The 12,681-nt window shown below is 38.2% G+C and overlaps 1 protein-coding gene across 3 annotated transcripts in view; it reads right to left on the bottom strand.

Moving 5' to 3' along the window:
- Positions 1–3,697: 3,697 nt before the first annotated feature.
- Positions 3,698–12,681, bottom strand: part of LOC113024713 (heterogeneous nuclear ribonucleoprotein L-like) — a 46,882-nt gene continuing 37,898 nt past the window's right edge. For 2 of the 3 annotated variants that reach the window (XM_026171998.1, XM_026172000.1), the window contains 7 exons: positions 12,140–12,199; positions 11,776–12,011; positions 9,846–9,967; positions 7,448–7,646; positions 6,792–6,849; positions 6,556–6,654; positions 3,698–3,901 (listed from right to left, as the gene is read on the bottom strand). In XM_026171998.1, the coding sequence (XP_026027783.1) occupies positions 3,846–3,901; positions 6,556–6,654; positions 6,792–6,849; positions 7,448–7,646; positions 9,846–9,967; positions 11,776–12,011; positions 12,140–12,199 (830 nt within the window). In that variant the 3' untranslated portion in view covers positions 3,698–3,845. The remainder of the gene's footprint in view (positions 3,902–6,555; positions 6,655–6,791; positions 6,850–7,447; positions 7,647–9,845; positions 9,968–11,775; positions 12,012–12,139; positions 12,200–12,681) is intronic. The other variant, XM_026171999.1, reaches the window with a different exon arrangement.

Raw genomic sequence — 12,681 nt, 5'->3', positions numbered from 1 at the left:
TACCTCTGTGCTGTCTTTTAGTCCAGCTTTATCCAGCCACTGGTAGGACTTCTGGATGTCAGCCACTTCCTCTATCTGCCAGTGGTACATACCGTGCAGGGGCCTATCCTTCCATGATGGTTCCTCCTCTTCATTCTCTTGCTCCTCCTCCTGCTGCCCAAGGTATTCACTGAGGATGCGGTCCGTTCGGGCCATTTTCCTGATGTATTCGTTGATGTTTGTTGTCTCCTCCTGAACTGTGGTACTGACACTCACTACTCTCCGGCTTCCTTCCTTCCACTTAACATATTGTCTCAGGGTGCTGGACTTGGAGTGAAACCCTCCATACATGGTAAGGAGCTTCCTCGTCTTAGATTTCAGTGGCTTCGATCTCCTCCTTTGGCCAGCTTATTATTCCAGCAGGGTACATGATCACAGGCAGGGCATAGGGGCTGATAGCCTGGATCTTGTTCTTACCATTCAGCTGACTCCTCAGGACTTTCCTGACCTTCTGCAGGTCCTTGGTGGTTGCTGCTTTCCTGGCAGCCTCTTCATGGTTTCCATTTGCCTGTGTTGTTCGCCACAACACTAGTGTCGCTTCTGATGAAGGCTCTTAGGGTCCTGTTGATCTTGCACAGTTCTAAGCATTCATAGGCCTTCTTGTAATCCATCCAGCAGTGCACAGTCTTAGCTGGTATTCTTGCCATTTTTTTTGTAACCCCGCTCATGTATTGAGCCATGTGCATGCTCATCCTAGGTGATATGATGCCTGACAGGAGCTTCCATGTTCCAGCAGGTTATTGGGTGGATGGGACTGGTTCTATTCTGGCTGCTCGTGGAGTACAGTCAGCTTCTTCAGCCAGTAGGCATGAAACATGTTTTGGCCTGGTGATTTCCAACTCTTCATACTGGAGAATATCTCCCACTTGATGGTTACTGGAGCCTGTTCAGGGAGGTTGTTGTGGTCTGCACTTAGATCCACTAGCCACTAAGCATCCTGGGTTGCGTCCTTCTCAACCAGTTAGGGGGTTGCGTCCTTCTCCCATATGCTTCCAGTCCTTTTCCAGTCCAACCTTAGTGGTGCTGTTCTCATATTGTTCCCCACTGAGAGTACACCTTGGAACGATCATTGTTCTATCGCACTTGGGACTTGGTACCCAATCTCTGGTGGGCGTGATAAAATTTCCCCCCTGACCTGTAGTTCTGGCTGCTCGTTGCTGTAGCATTTGTGTTGTACCCCATCAATCTCTAGCCGTGAGAGCAGTTCCTTCTTCCGAATGTTGAAACACTGAGCTACTAGTTGTTGCGCCTTCAATCTGAATGTTTCAAAGATTCCATCGGGCCCTCATCCTATTCGTGTAACCCCTTCCGCTGGGGTTACTTGCGTAGCAGCTTCCAACAGAATGTTCAACAATATGATACAGCAGAAAGCAAAAATATTCAGTTCAACCACTAAGGGTTTACAAAATGCGTGTAAAAAAAAAAAAGCACACTCTATACAGATTTTAAAAAAAGAACAAAAAGACAAAAGATTAGAAAAAGAAAAAATATTAAAAAAATAGAAAAATAAATTGACCAATATTACAGGAAAATACTGGACAATAGCAAACACAATATTAAGGGAATATGGGGTATATTGAATATTATTATTAAACATATTTCTGCACAACAAAGTTATCCTCAGTATTTTATTGATAATGGCATCATAGAGGACAATGCTGCTGATGTAGTCAAGAGCTTCAACAGTTATTTTGTAAATGTTGGACCAAATCTGGCATAAAGAATTGCAGAGCCTCTGTTGACTCTATCTAAAGCCTGATTGATAGGAATCCTAACTCAATGTTCCTTACAGCATGGGAAGAATAAGAAATAACTCCTGTCATAAATAAGTGTAAATACAAATCCAAAATACTAAAATTCACTTATCTAGTTCATTTTCACACTGCACAAGTTGAATTGAAAGCCTTTCTTGTTATTATACATAGTATAACAAGATTTAAAACAGCTCTATAAAATTATGTTTAAAGCAATAACCAACCTACTTCCAGACAATATTCTAAAAGGGATGGGAAAATACAATCTGAGGAGGAAAATAAATGTAAAACATCCCTTTATCTGTACGGTTTTAAAAAGTTATTGCATCTTGTATGTGGAGTATACCTGTGGAAAAGACTGGGTAAAAAGATGAAGCAAAATCCCAGTATGACTGTTTAAAAAGAGCCACAAAAATATGTTTTTCACAAAGAAGAGGGAGTATGTAGGCTTGGACCTGGTGCTGTCACCCACTATTCGTGTGTGTGTGTGTGTGTGTGTGTGTGTGTGTGTGTGTGTGTGTGTAAACATATGTGTGTATACATATATGTATATATGAGCATGTATGTATTAAATATTTGTAAATATGCATAACTCTTAACAGTATATTGGGATAATAAAACCATGTAACAAATTGGAAGGATTTATGAAAGGATAGGGCATAAACAAGGAGAAAAAGGGATTGATTATTAGTAGAAATATTAGTGGGATTAAATAAGCTTATGCTTCTTCCTAGTCCTTTTTCAACATGTTATTTATTATGATTATCTTGTTTTCACTATGTTTTGTTTTGATTGTGTTCTTCATTGCTGTTATATTATATTTTAACATGTACAAAAAAATCAGACATTTGGCTAAGTGGTAAAGTTAGCCTGATCCAGACATGTAGCAAAAATTATGTATGTATTTACATTGTGGCATTTTTTAAAAACTTAGTTCATCAATCTTTAAATCTTCTGCCTGCTTTGGTGTCTTTGGTTTCAAACGATGCAGGAACGTAGAAACAAAATAAAAATTCATGTTCAACGCATTTTTAATGATTCTATCTTGCTGGTTGATTTCTGTTAGTAAACAGAAATCAATAGTTTTATTAACTCTGTTGCTGTTCAGCGTCCTTTCATGACACAAATACATCACAGCAAAAATTAATTAGTTTGGTTTAAGCAGTGTATTTAAGGTTTGATTCAAAAAGTTTGGAAGGCAGCATTAGACAACATTATCCAGGAAAAAGAAGGTATGCTATATAATCCAACAACTGGAAGTGCGAGCAGTACTCATCAACAACCATAAAGTGCATAAATGTTCCTGGGGTTAATGTTTTACTTATAGTGAACATAACACACAGTACTTTACAGCAGTTACACCCAGCACCTTCTTTACAAAATATTATTTACATTTTGATGATGGGAAGAGTAAATACAACATCAGGGCGCTCACAGTAATAGTAAAAGCAGATATTTGTTTTTTTAAACAGACATGAATTTATTAGTTGAAGTTGCTGTTTAGCTTTAAAGAACTACCAAATGAGTTCAGCAGTGGTTTAGTGGTTTTGGAACAAACTGTATTTTTGATTTAATATAAGTTTATTAAAAGGCTTTTTTCATATTTTTAAGTTGAGGCAAAAGTTTGATGCAGGTGGGCTTTAATAATGATATAAGCTCTCTATATTTTCTCTTTAATTACACAAATAAAACAAGGTTGTTATCATCATTTGTCTTTGGACTGAACACAGAACTAAGACAAATGTTTCTAATTGCTTCCCATTAGATTTTTCCTAGTGTACTCCATTTTAAGCCCCTGTAAGGAATTTAACTAATTCAAACACTTTACATTCAAACAAATTACACCGAAACTATGAGATGAAATATTAACAAATGTTAACAAAGAAAAGTCTGGCTCGATTATCTAATTTTCAAGAGTGTCACTTATTTAGTTTATTGCTAAAATCTTTTTTTCTACATTGACCACACAGCAATCATCCATTGAAAAAGTAGAATTGTTTCAAGGAACAAATAAACTCTTTTCCAGTTTGTCCGGGCCATCTTGTTTCTGGGTCACAGATGGGAGGAGGTGGAGAAGCAGAGCTTCAGGGTGAAAGGGCTGGAGCTATCTGCAGGTTGGAGAAAAGATGTTGACTTTATTGTGAAAGACCACTCCTGACATTCAGTTTAACATCACAAACATATGAGACACTTTGTCCTGAAGTTTGAATAATGCTTATCTGTTTGATGGCGTTCTAATTTCTTTACTTAATTTTTTTTACCCAACCTATGTAAAGCCTCATATAATAGTGAACACAAGCTGTTGCTTGTCCAATCTCATATGAGAGGCTGCACTCTGCACTGACCATGCTGAAAGAAAGGGGAACTGAACAAAACATTATACCTTATGTTAGAGTGATTAGGACCTTGAAACCCATTCATCTTGTCTGTTAACGTCATCCTTCGTTCTAGGTAACTAGTCTTAATTTGTCTTATCTATTTTTTCTAACTTGAAGACAAAATAATTAATTCTGATTGTTGTAATTATCCTATTTCAGTAATTATTTTATATTATATGTATATATATATATATATATATATATATGTGTATATATATATATATATATATATATATATATATGTGTATATATATATATATATATATATATATATATATATATATATATATATATATATATATATTAGGGGTGCAACGATATTCGTATCGATATTGAACCGTTCGATACAGTGCTTTCGGTTCGGTACGCATATGTATCGAACAATACAACATTTGTAATTTATTTTATCAACTTTCCTTCTGACGATGCTGTCTGTGTGGAGCGCTCAGTGAATCTGCGTTCGACTACTCCGCCTAGGCTGCACTGTCGAGCGCAGATCCACTGAGCGCTCCACACAGACAGCATAGACAGAAGGAAGAGCGCAGGGCACCTCCCCCACCCTCCCCCACCCTCATTCAGATCTGGCGTTTGGAATTATTTTGGTTTTCATGTGACGTATGACCCTGAAGGTAAGCGAGTCATGGACTAAAGTAAAACAGTATGTTGGATGTGCCATGCAATGCTCAATTACATGGGTGGGAACTAGTGTGTTAGCGCAGTTAGCTCGTTAACGTGTTGGCCGTCTAGCCCCATGCACGGGGCGATCGGCGGTAGCTCGTTAACAGAGATTTGCCGTGTTGTGGCGTTAAGGTCATTTCAACGAGATTAACCTGAAAGCACTAGTGGGAACACAACGAATATGACTGCACATTTACGCCGACATCATCCTAGTGCAAAGACAAAAACAACAAGCATGCTACTAACTTTAGCCGAGTCATTTAGACAGCTGTTAGCACATGATTCTCCTTATGCTGCTGAGAATATAGCCCAGAAGAAGCGGATAGTATAGCTTTTATTTTGGAAAGAGACATTTCTCTGTAATAAACTATTTTTTCCAAAGATGAGTGATTCCTCAATCAGATACAGGGCTTGCAATATCGCTAGCCCGACGTCCCGGAGCTAGTGATTTTTTTCAGTCGGGCTACCAAAATCTATCTCTGCCCTGCCCGTCGGGCTATTGTAGGAAAAATATATGTCAATGCTTTTGCATTCTTTCAGAAATGTAGCTGGGTAATTATGTCATTGGCATCGGTGAGCCACTGTCAATATGTGACATATTGAAATCGCGTTTGAATTTGCGCTTGTTTTTTTGCTTTCACTTTGCAATCGTGCGAACTGTGTATAGAGAGCGACAGCACTGATCTGTGAGTGATGATAATTTGTGCACCAATTCCTCTGACATCGTCTTATTAATTGTTAGCTTACTATGCAAACATGACAAGTGAAATCTCCCGCAGCAAGCTTAAACATGTGAGAGGTTGATCGCGCAGAGAATCGCTGAGTTTATGTGAGTGCGTGTGTAAAAGCAGCAGGATATATATTTTAGTTCTGCTGAGCCAAATAAGACAGGTCAGGGTGAAGAAGTGACAGCCAAAGAAAAGCTTACCACAAAACGGAGAAGTTATGACAAATCAGACTATAAGGCAAAAAGAAAGTGCAGCTTTATGGTTTCATGGACAAAAGAATTTCTGTGGCTGCAATATGATGAGCTAAATAACCAGGGCTGCACATAAGTGGTCCGCAGGTGCGCATTCGCTGTCAAAATGAAAAACACGCACAAGGGTTAGGGTTAAATTTAAAAACTGTACTTTTGAGTTAAAATATATATTTATAATTTTAATAAATGACAAATTAAAAAGGCATGAACATTTTTTTTGTATCGAAAAAATATCGAACCGTGACACCAAAGTATCGAACCGAACCGAACCGTGAATTTTGTGTATCGTTGCACCCCTAATATATATATATATATATATATATATATATATATATATATATATATATATATATATATATATATTTTTTTTTTTTTTTTTTTTTTTTTTAACTATAATAAGCTGTGTCTTGTCATCCTCTTTCCCCTTGTCCTGTGTCACAACAGAGTGTGACACAGGACACTGACAGTGTGGTTTTCCTAGTAACTCTAGTGATCTTCCTTGTGGTTAATAATTTTCAGTTTACCCTTTTGAATTTATGTTTCTTCTTGATTATTGGTACCAGCCGATAAACATTCTGCTTTAAGTCTGACTCAGTCATCCTCTGCATGTCTTGGACCCTCTTTCTCACTTTCTGAAGCAATATCAGAACATGTCTTTAGCAACTGGTTTCACAGGGACTGCCAGCAACCTGCTGTCAGCAGTTCTGAGAATCATTTGAATACTTACTGGGTATTCGGATCTGGTGGTGGTTGAGGACTGTCAGAGCCTCCACAGCTTCAGTCTTACTGTCAAACTCCAACAGACCAGACAGAGTCTTTGAGCTGGCTGCTTAGAGGAAGAGGAAGATGGGGGAAAGACGGAAATGTTTATAACAACAAAAACCACACGTGTACACACTGAATGATATCTCCTGATACCTGGACCTGAGGAGTTATTATCGCTGCTTAATTGGTTAAACTTACGTTTGGCATCAAAAACCTTGAACTTAGAGAATGCTGAAATGTTGTATTCAGTACAGAGCTGTTGGCAAGAAAGATAGAAAAGCATTTTTAAAAGCAATTCCTGCATTTTCTTTTGTTAATATAAAACCAAACTAAAACTTGACAAAAAGTGTTGGTTTTCAATGTTGGTTGTCACTGCTAAAAATAAGTTTACAGTAGTGATCTTAAGACCACAGGCAAAACTGAGTAACTTGAAGATTAAATCTCCCTGAACAAGGTTATTATGATGGTATACTAGGTTTATTGACACCTTAAAATGTCAAGATGTACCGTGTGTAAAATCAAAACATTTACAAAGTTTAATTTACTGTTTATTTTATTTTATATAGTAACAAGTCTATTCCATCTATTTATTCCATAGTAATTATTTGTTGTCTATTCTGTTACGTACACTGAGCAGAAAGAAAATAACTTGAGCCCATTTCTTTCTATGTGTGAATAAAGATGCTTCCAAACAAACAACCAACATACCACTCCTTATCTTTGATCTACTTAGAAAGTTCAAGGCGTGCCACAGTGGAGCGCATACTTGTCTACTTAGAAAGCTCACTTGGAGTAGACATTCAGTCTAGCATTTCTCCATTGAAATAATAAGTCTCATGCAGGTGTGGCCTTGCCTTTTGCAACTGGTGTTGATTGAGGTTTGGTGGGGCATTGTAGAAGTGCAGCACAGTGGCGGGTGGCTGGATGATGTTCCTGCTGCTCTGTGCACTGCTGAAGCGGTTGTTCCTTGTTAGACTAAAGTCCTGGTAGCTGCAGGTGCCGTCACCCAGCTCAAAGACCTGACTGGGAATCACAGCCTGTTGCTTGGACACACTGAGCAGGGTCAGATAAAGGGATGTGTGATAGACAAAGTATTGTAAGGACATGTTATCAGTGTGAGCCAAAATCCTATGCGTCAGTCTGCTTGTTAAGGCTTTTTCTACTTTCTGTACAGTATGATTTCATGGAGGGGGGATACCTTACCAATCAGAAGAGAGTTGGCTTAACATTAAAAAAGTGAACTCAAGTGGCTTGTTTCAGGTAATGGATAAAATAGATCTCCTTTAAGTTCTGGGCAGATAGTCACTGACTGAAGTAATGAAAAAATACAATAATTCAGTATTTCTACAAATTTGCAAAGGCTGGAACAGCCCAACATATTTTATAAAAAAAAATAGAGGCTAACTGCTGTTATTTATGTAAAATACAAGTGACAGCTTGTAGGAATTTTCAGTCCTTGGAGAGTTCTTGGATATCAGGTCTTAAAAAAAAATGTGTTCCTTTCCTTTATTTAAACATGCACGTTTCTTCTCAGTTTTGACCTATGATCATGACATGAATATCACTAGAGCCAATGTCAGCATCATGTACTTTTAGGTAGCAGTTAAGATATTTTGTTATCCGGTCGTTAAGTCTGACGTCACTAGCCGTGTCTGGGCCTAAACTCCGCTGCAGGTCCATATATCAAACGATCACTATGGCATTACTGAGAGTAGAAAAACTGTCTAAAGTCTTTCATCTTTAATAAAAATGATCAGCGTTCTGCTCTACCAGGTGTAACAATTGAGTTTAACATCCAGGCATCCATGAAAACGGAATTTATGACATTTAACGGAGTTAGAAGTTAGCAGGGAGTTAGCTCGCTAGCTTCTATCTAAATACAATATAGCATGTCCTGACCAGAGATGGGCAGGACATGAGATGATTACAGGATATGTAATCCACTTACTTTTTTCAAGTAACGAGTAGAAAAAGGGATTACTATTGCAAAAACGGTAATTAGATTACCGTTACTTTGCCGTAGGAACTCTGCGTTACTGCGTTACTAAAACCGTGACTTTTTTGCGAGAATGTCTCATGACAGTGACGTAAGCAAGTGCGTCGTTCGTGACAACAGCTGTGTGCAGATCAACAATATCGAGTGCGGGAGAGAGTATGAGCGTGCAGCGTTTAAAGCGTGGAAGTACTGACCTTACTTTAAGTTTGATTCCATAAAAAGTGACAAAAACATTAGTGTCCGTTGTGCGTGGGAAGAAAACTTCTATTTACAGCAAAAAAAACCCTAAACTTCCAAGTGAGCACCGAGTGCGCTACAACGTAATGGGAAATTCACAGAGAAACTCACGGATTCTTCAACTGACCGCTGCGGCACACCTGCACCAGAGCACACCTCCGCCTACCCCACTCCTGCTATACAGGTGAAAATAGAGCAAAAGGACCGCTAGTCTTTGACTTTATTTATTTTCTGCTGTGTTTTACTTGCATCTATTTGAAAGAGTGAGTTTAAACACAATTTTTTTTTTGCTTGATGCATGAAGTTAAAAGATTAAAACTAATAAAACAAGTTTTAAAAAGGAACTTTTCCATTTGATTACATTTTGTATGATGGATTATGTAGAAAAAGTAGAATTGGGCTGAAAGATCTATCGCTTTATTACCTATTCAGGTTGTAAATCGTGTTTTTAAAAAGTAACTAAGTAACTATGTAATGAATTACTTTTGAAAATAAGTAATCAGTAAAGTAATGGGATTACTTTTTTGGGGAGTAATCAGTAATTAGTTACTGATTACTTTTTTCAAGTAACTTGACCAACACTGGTCCTGACTGCGGGGTTTTGGAAACAAATTAAAACGTACAGCTCTGTTATCACTTCCAACATAAATGAAGAAGATATACTAGCTGGTATATAATGATGTGTTACGTGACCACTAGCGACACAGCTATGTTAGCCTAATATAAACAAGCTAACTTTTTTTTAAAAACTGAGCTTAAATAAATGATTAGCGGTAATAAAAGCCGAGGGAGGTCAACAGTGATCACTGACTGTTTTAGGAGTTTTTTGAGATTAAATAGAAGAAAATACAAAACATTAAACATGTTAACAACACAAAACCCATATTAAACGCAGACTACTTTAGGCCCGGAAGTAGGATTCGTCACGTCATCACTTAACGACCGGATAGACTACATCAGACTCCCTACCACAAACCCCAAGTGTCTTCAAGTCTGAAGCATGCATATTTAGTGCTTACCAGACGTTGAATTTCTTGCCAAATACTTTGATACCATTTAGGTGAGTCACAGCTCGGTCCACAGCATACTCATCACCCATCTCTACCAATGCTGTGCCTGGAATGCTTTTCATGAACTTCACCTGCAAACACAGAAGATATTTTCTTTAGCTGAAGAGCTACCATTTTGCAGCATGGTAGCTGCCGATAACTGCAGTATTTATTTATTTTGCATGAGTGTCACCATCCCCTTAACCCTGCCCCTACTCTCTCTACTGCAATTTTTTAAATCATTAATATTGAAACTAAAATATATTCACTTGCTCTGAATATAAAAAGCCATGGGTCACAGGAGAGATGAGATGTTGATTAGCGCAGGCTTGAAATTACATGCTATTGATGCCCAAATCACCCACCCAAACAAACAGTGGATGCAGCTTGAAGGAGAAGCACAGTGAAGTGGATAGCTACAAACTGCAGGCTAATTAGTGTTGTTGAAGACGTGTAAGAAATCAGTACTTCAACTTTTACTTGAGTAGTTTTTAACAGTAGTATTTGCATAGTACAGAATGTCTGTACTTTTGCCAACTCTGCAAAAGACCTTTTAAGATAGAAGCTACTCGCTTTTCTTTAAATGGCAGGTCAGTTGCTCTTTTTTTTTTTTTTTAAAGTAGTCCATTTCCATTTTAACTGCCTTACTAATTCATACAATTACAGAGCACCATTCCTCCTTAGCAAACCATTTATGAATGCAGATATTATTATGATAATGATAATAAATATGATTGTGATTATAAACAGCAATGATGCTGTTGCAGTGATAGCTGTACATAGTGAGCAGTGAGTATAGCAGTGACAGTAGTACATGGTGTAACAGTAACAGATGGATAAACATATGTACATTTATAAATGACATACTGAGGAGGTGTAAAGAAATATGTACATGATGACTTAAGGACTTTCTAATACCGTACTAATGCTTAATAGTGGGACATTTTTATAAAGTGCCACCAATACAGTAAATGAACTTCGTAGACAGCTAATCTGTGGCTGTAAAAAAAATTTGAATGCATACCTTATTTCTCAGTACACCATCTGGGGGAACACCTCTTTAATGAATGAATGAATTAATACATGCATGGTTAAGGCATACATGAGAAGTTAATACAGATTGATGATGGTCCATGAGATTTGGCTTGTTTGTTTTTTCTTTTTTTATTAAGTTCGAACTGGCCCTGTGTTCACTGCCTGGCACTGAGGAACCCAACTTGCATTTGATCTCTACAGTCTAGGCAAAGGCACCCTGACTATCCATAGGTATTGAAATTAAATCCTTCACCCATTGTTGGACCCTACACTGGAGTATGGGTCGTAGGTTGGTCTTGGTTCAAAACAATGCCTGCTCTCATATGGCCAGAGTAAACAGGGAGTTCCTAAAGGACACCTCTGTGGCATTATGTTTCGGTCCATTTGACACGTCCCAGGTTGCACCTCAGACTGTTCAGAAGCTCAATGATGTCCTGGTCCAAACGTGGGAGGAGATTCCCCAGGACAACATCCATTGTCTCTTTAGGAGAATGCTCCAACATTGTCAGGCATGTATACAAGCACATGGGGGTCATACAAACTACTGAGTGCCATTTTGAGTTGCTACAAAATGGACTAGTGTGCTGCATCTTTTTTCACATTTTCATTCTGTAAGCTGCTAATTTTCATTTCCATCCAATGATGTGGCATCCTTTTGTTTTAGTATAGCTATCCAGAATTATTTTTTTCCATTGAGATCTGATGTTTTCTTTTTTTGAGCACTGTAAAAATAAACTAAATCATACATACCTAGAACATAAGTTATGATTAAGATTTATTAAAAGAAAATTATAGGAACTATTGTACAATATATGTATTTTCATATCAACATGACCTCTAAAAGTCAGAGAGGATCCTTACACACCTTCTCGACATTGCCGTAGAGACAGAAGAGGTTGAAAATACGGCTGCAGTTCATCTTAACAGGATGGAGACCGCTCACCATGGTGACAGAGCTAGTAATGCTTTTGCCAAGGAAAGAGGAAGAGAATGTGGGGGAGGTCTTCTGGAGTAGCGGGTAAGAGATCCTCTCCTGCACCTCCTCGCTGTACCTCCAGTTCTGGCTTTTAGCAGGTAGAGGCAAGAGGGGCCAGTGTGTACCTGCAAAGATACGCACAGATACTCAGGGGATATTATGTGGTACAGTGGACTCACAGTAATTGCAGTGGAACAAGTGGAAGAGATAACATATTGGCAGCTAGACAGGGAGGGATGAAGACAGACAGTACCACCTCCGTTAGATGGATGCTCTCCCAATATGGCATGACGTTGTCTCCCCTTCCCCCGCTCTGTAACAAACAAACAAAGTGCTCAAATGGGGTGATACAGTACTATTAGGTCTTTAAGATAAGATAGGGCCAGATTATTCAAGAACTTGTATGTGAGGACAAGGATTTTAAGTTTGATTGCAGTTCAAAGAGGGAGCCAGTGAAGAGAAGGAAGTATGAGAGAAAGAATATGTTATCTCTTTCTGGCACCTGTCAGTACTCTTGCTGCAGTATTTTGGATCCACTGAAGGCTTTTCAGAGAGTCTTAAGCGCAGTTGGATAATAATGAATTAGAGTAGTCCAGCCTAGAAGTAATAAATACATGAACTAGTTTTTCAGTGTCACTCTGAGAAAGGATGTTTCTAATTTTAGAGATGTTGTACAAATGAAAGAAAACTGTCCTACATTTTTGTTTAATATGCACACTGAAGAACATATCCTCTGGTCAAAAACAATTTTCAAGATTCATCAGAGTGTTACTGGAGGACAGGGTAACGCCATCT

This window comes from Astatotilapia calliptera, chromosome 6 (assembly GCF_900246225.1).
Source record: "Astatotilapia calliptera chromosome 6, fAstCal1.2, whole genome shotgun sequence".
Lineage (NCBI taxonomy): Eukaryota > Metazoa > Chordata > Actinopteri > Cichliformes > Cichlidae > Astatotilapia > Astatotilapia calliptera.
Note: the sequence above shows the minus strand (reverse complement) of the source record. Positions and strands in the feature narration are given on the sequence as shown.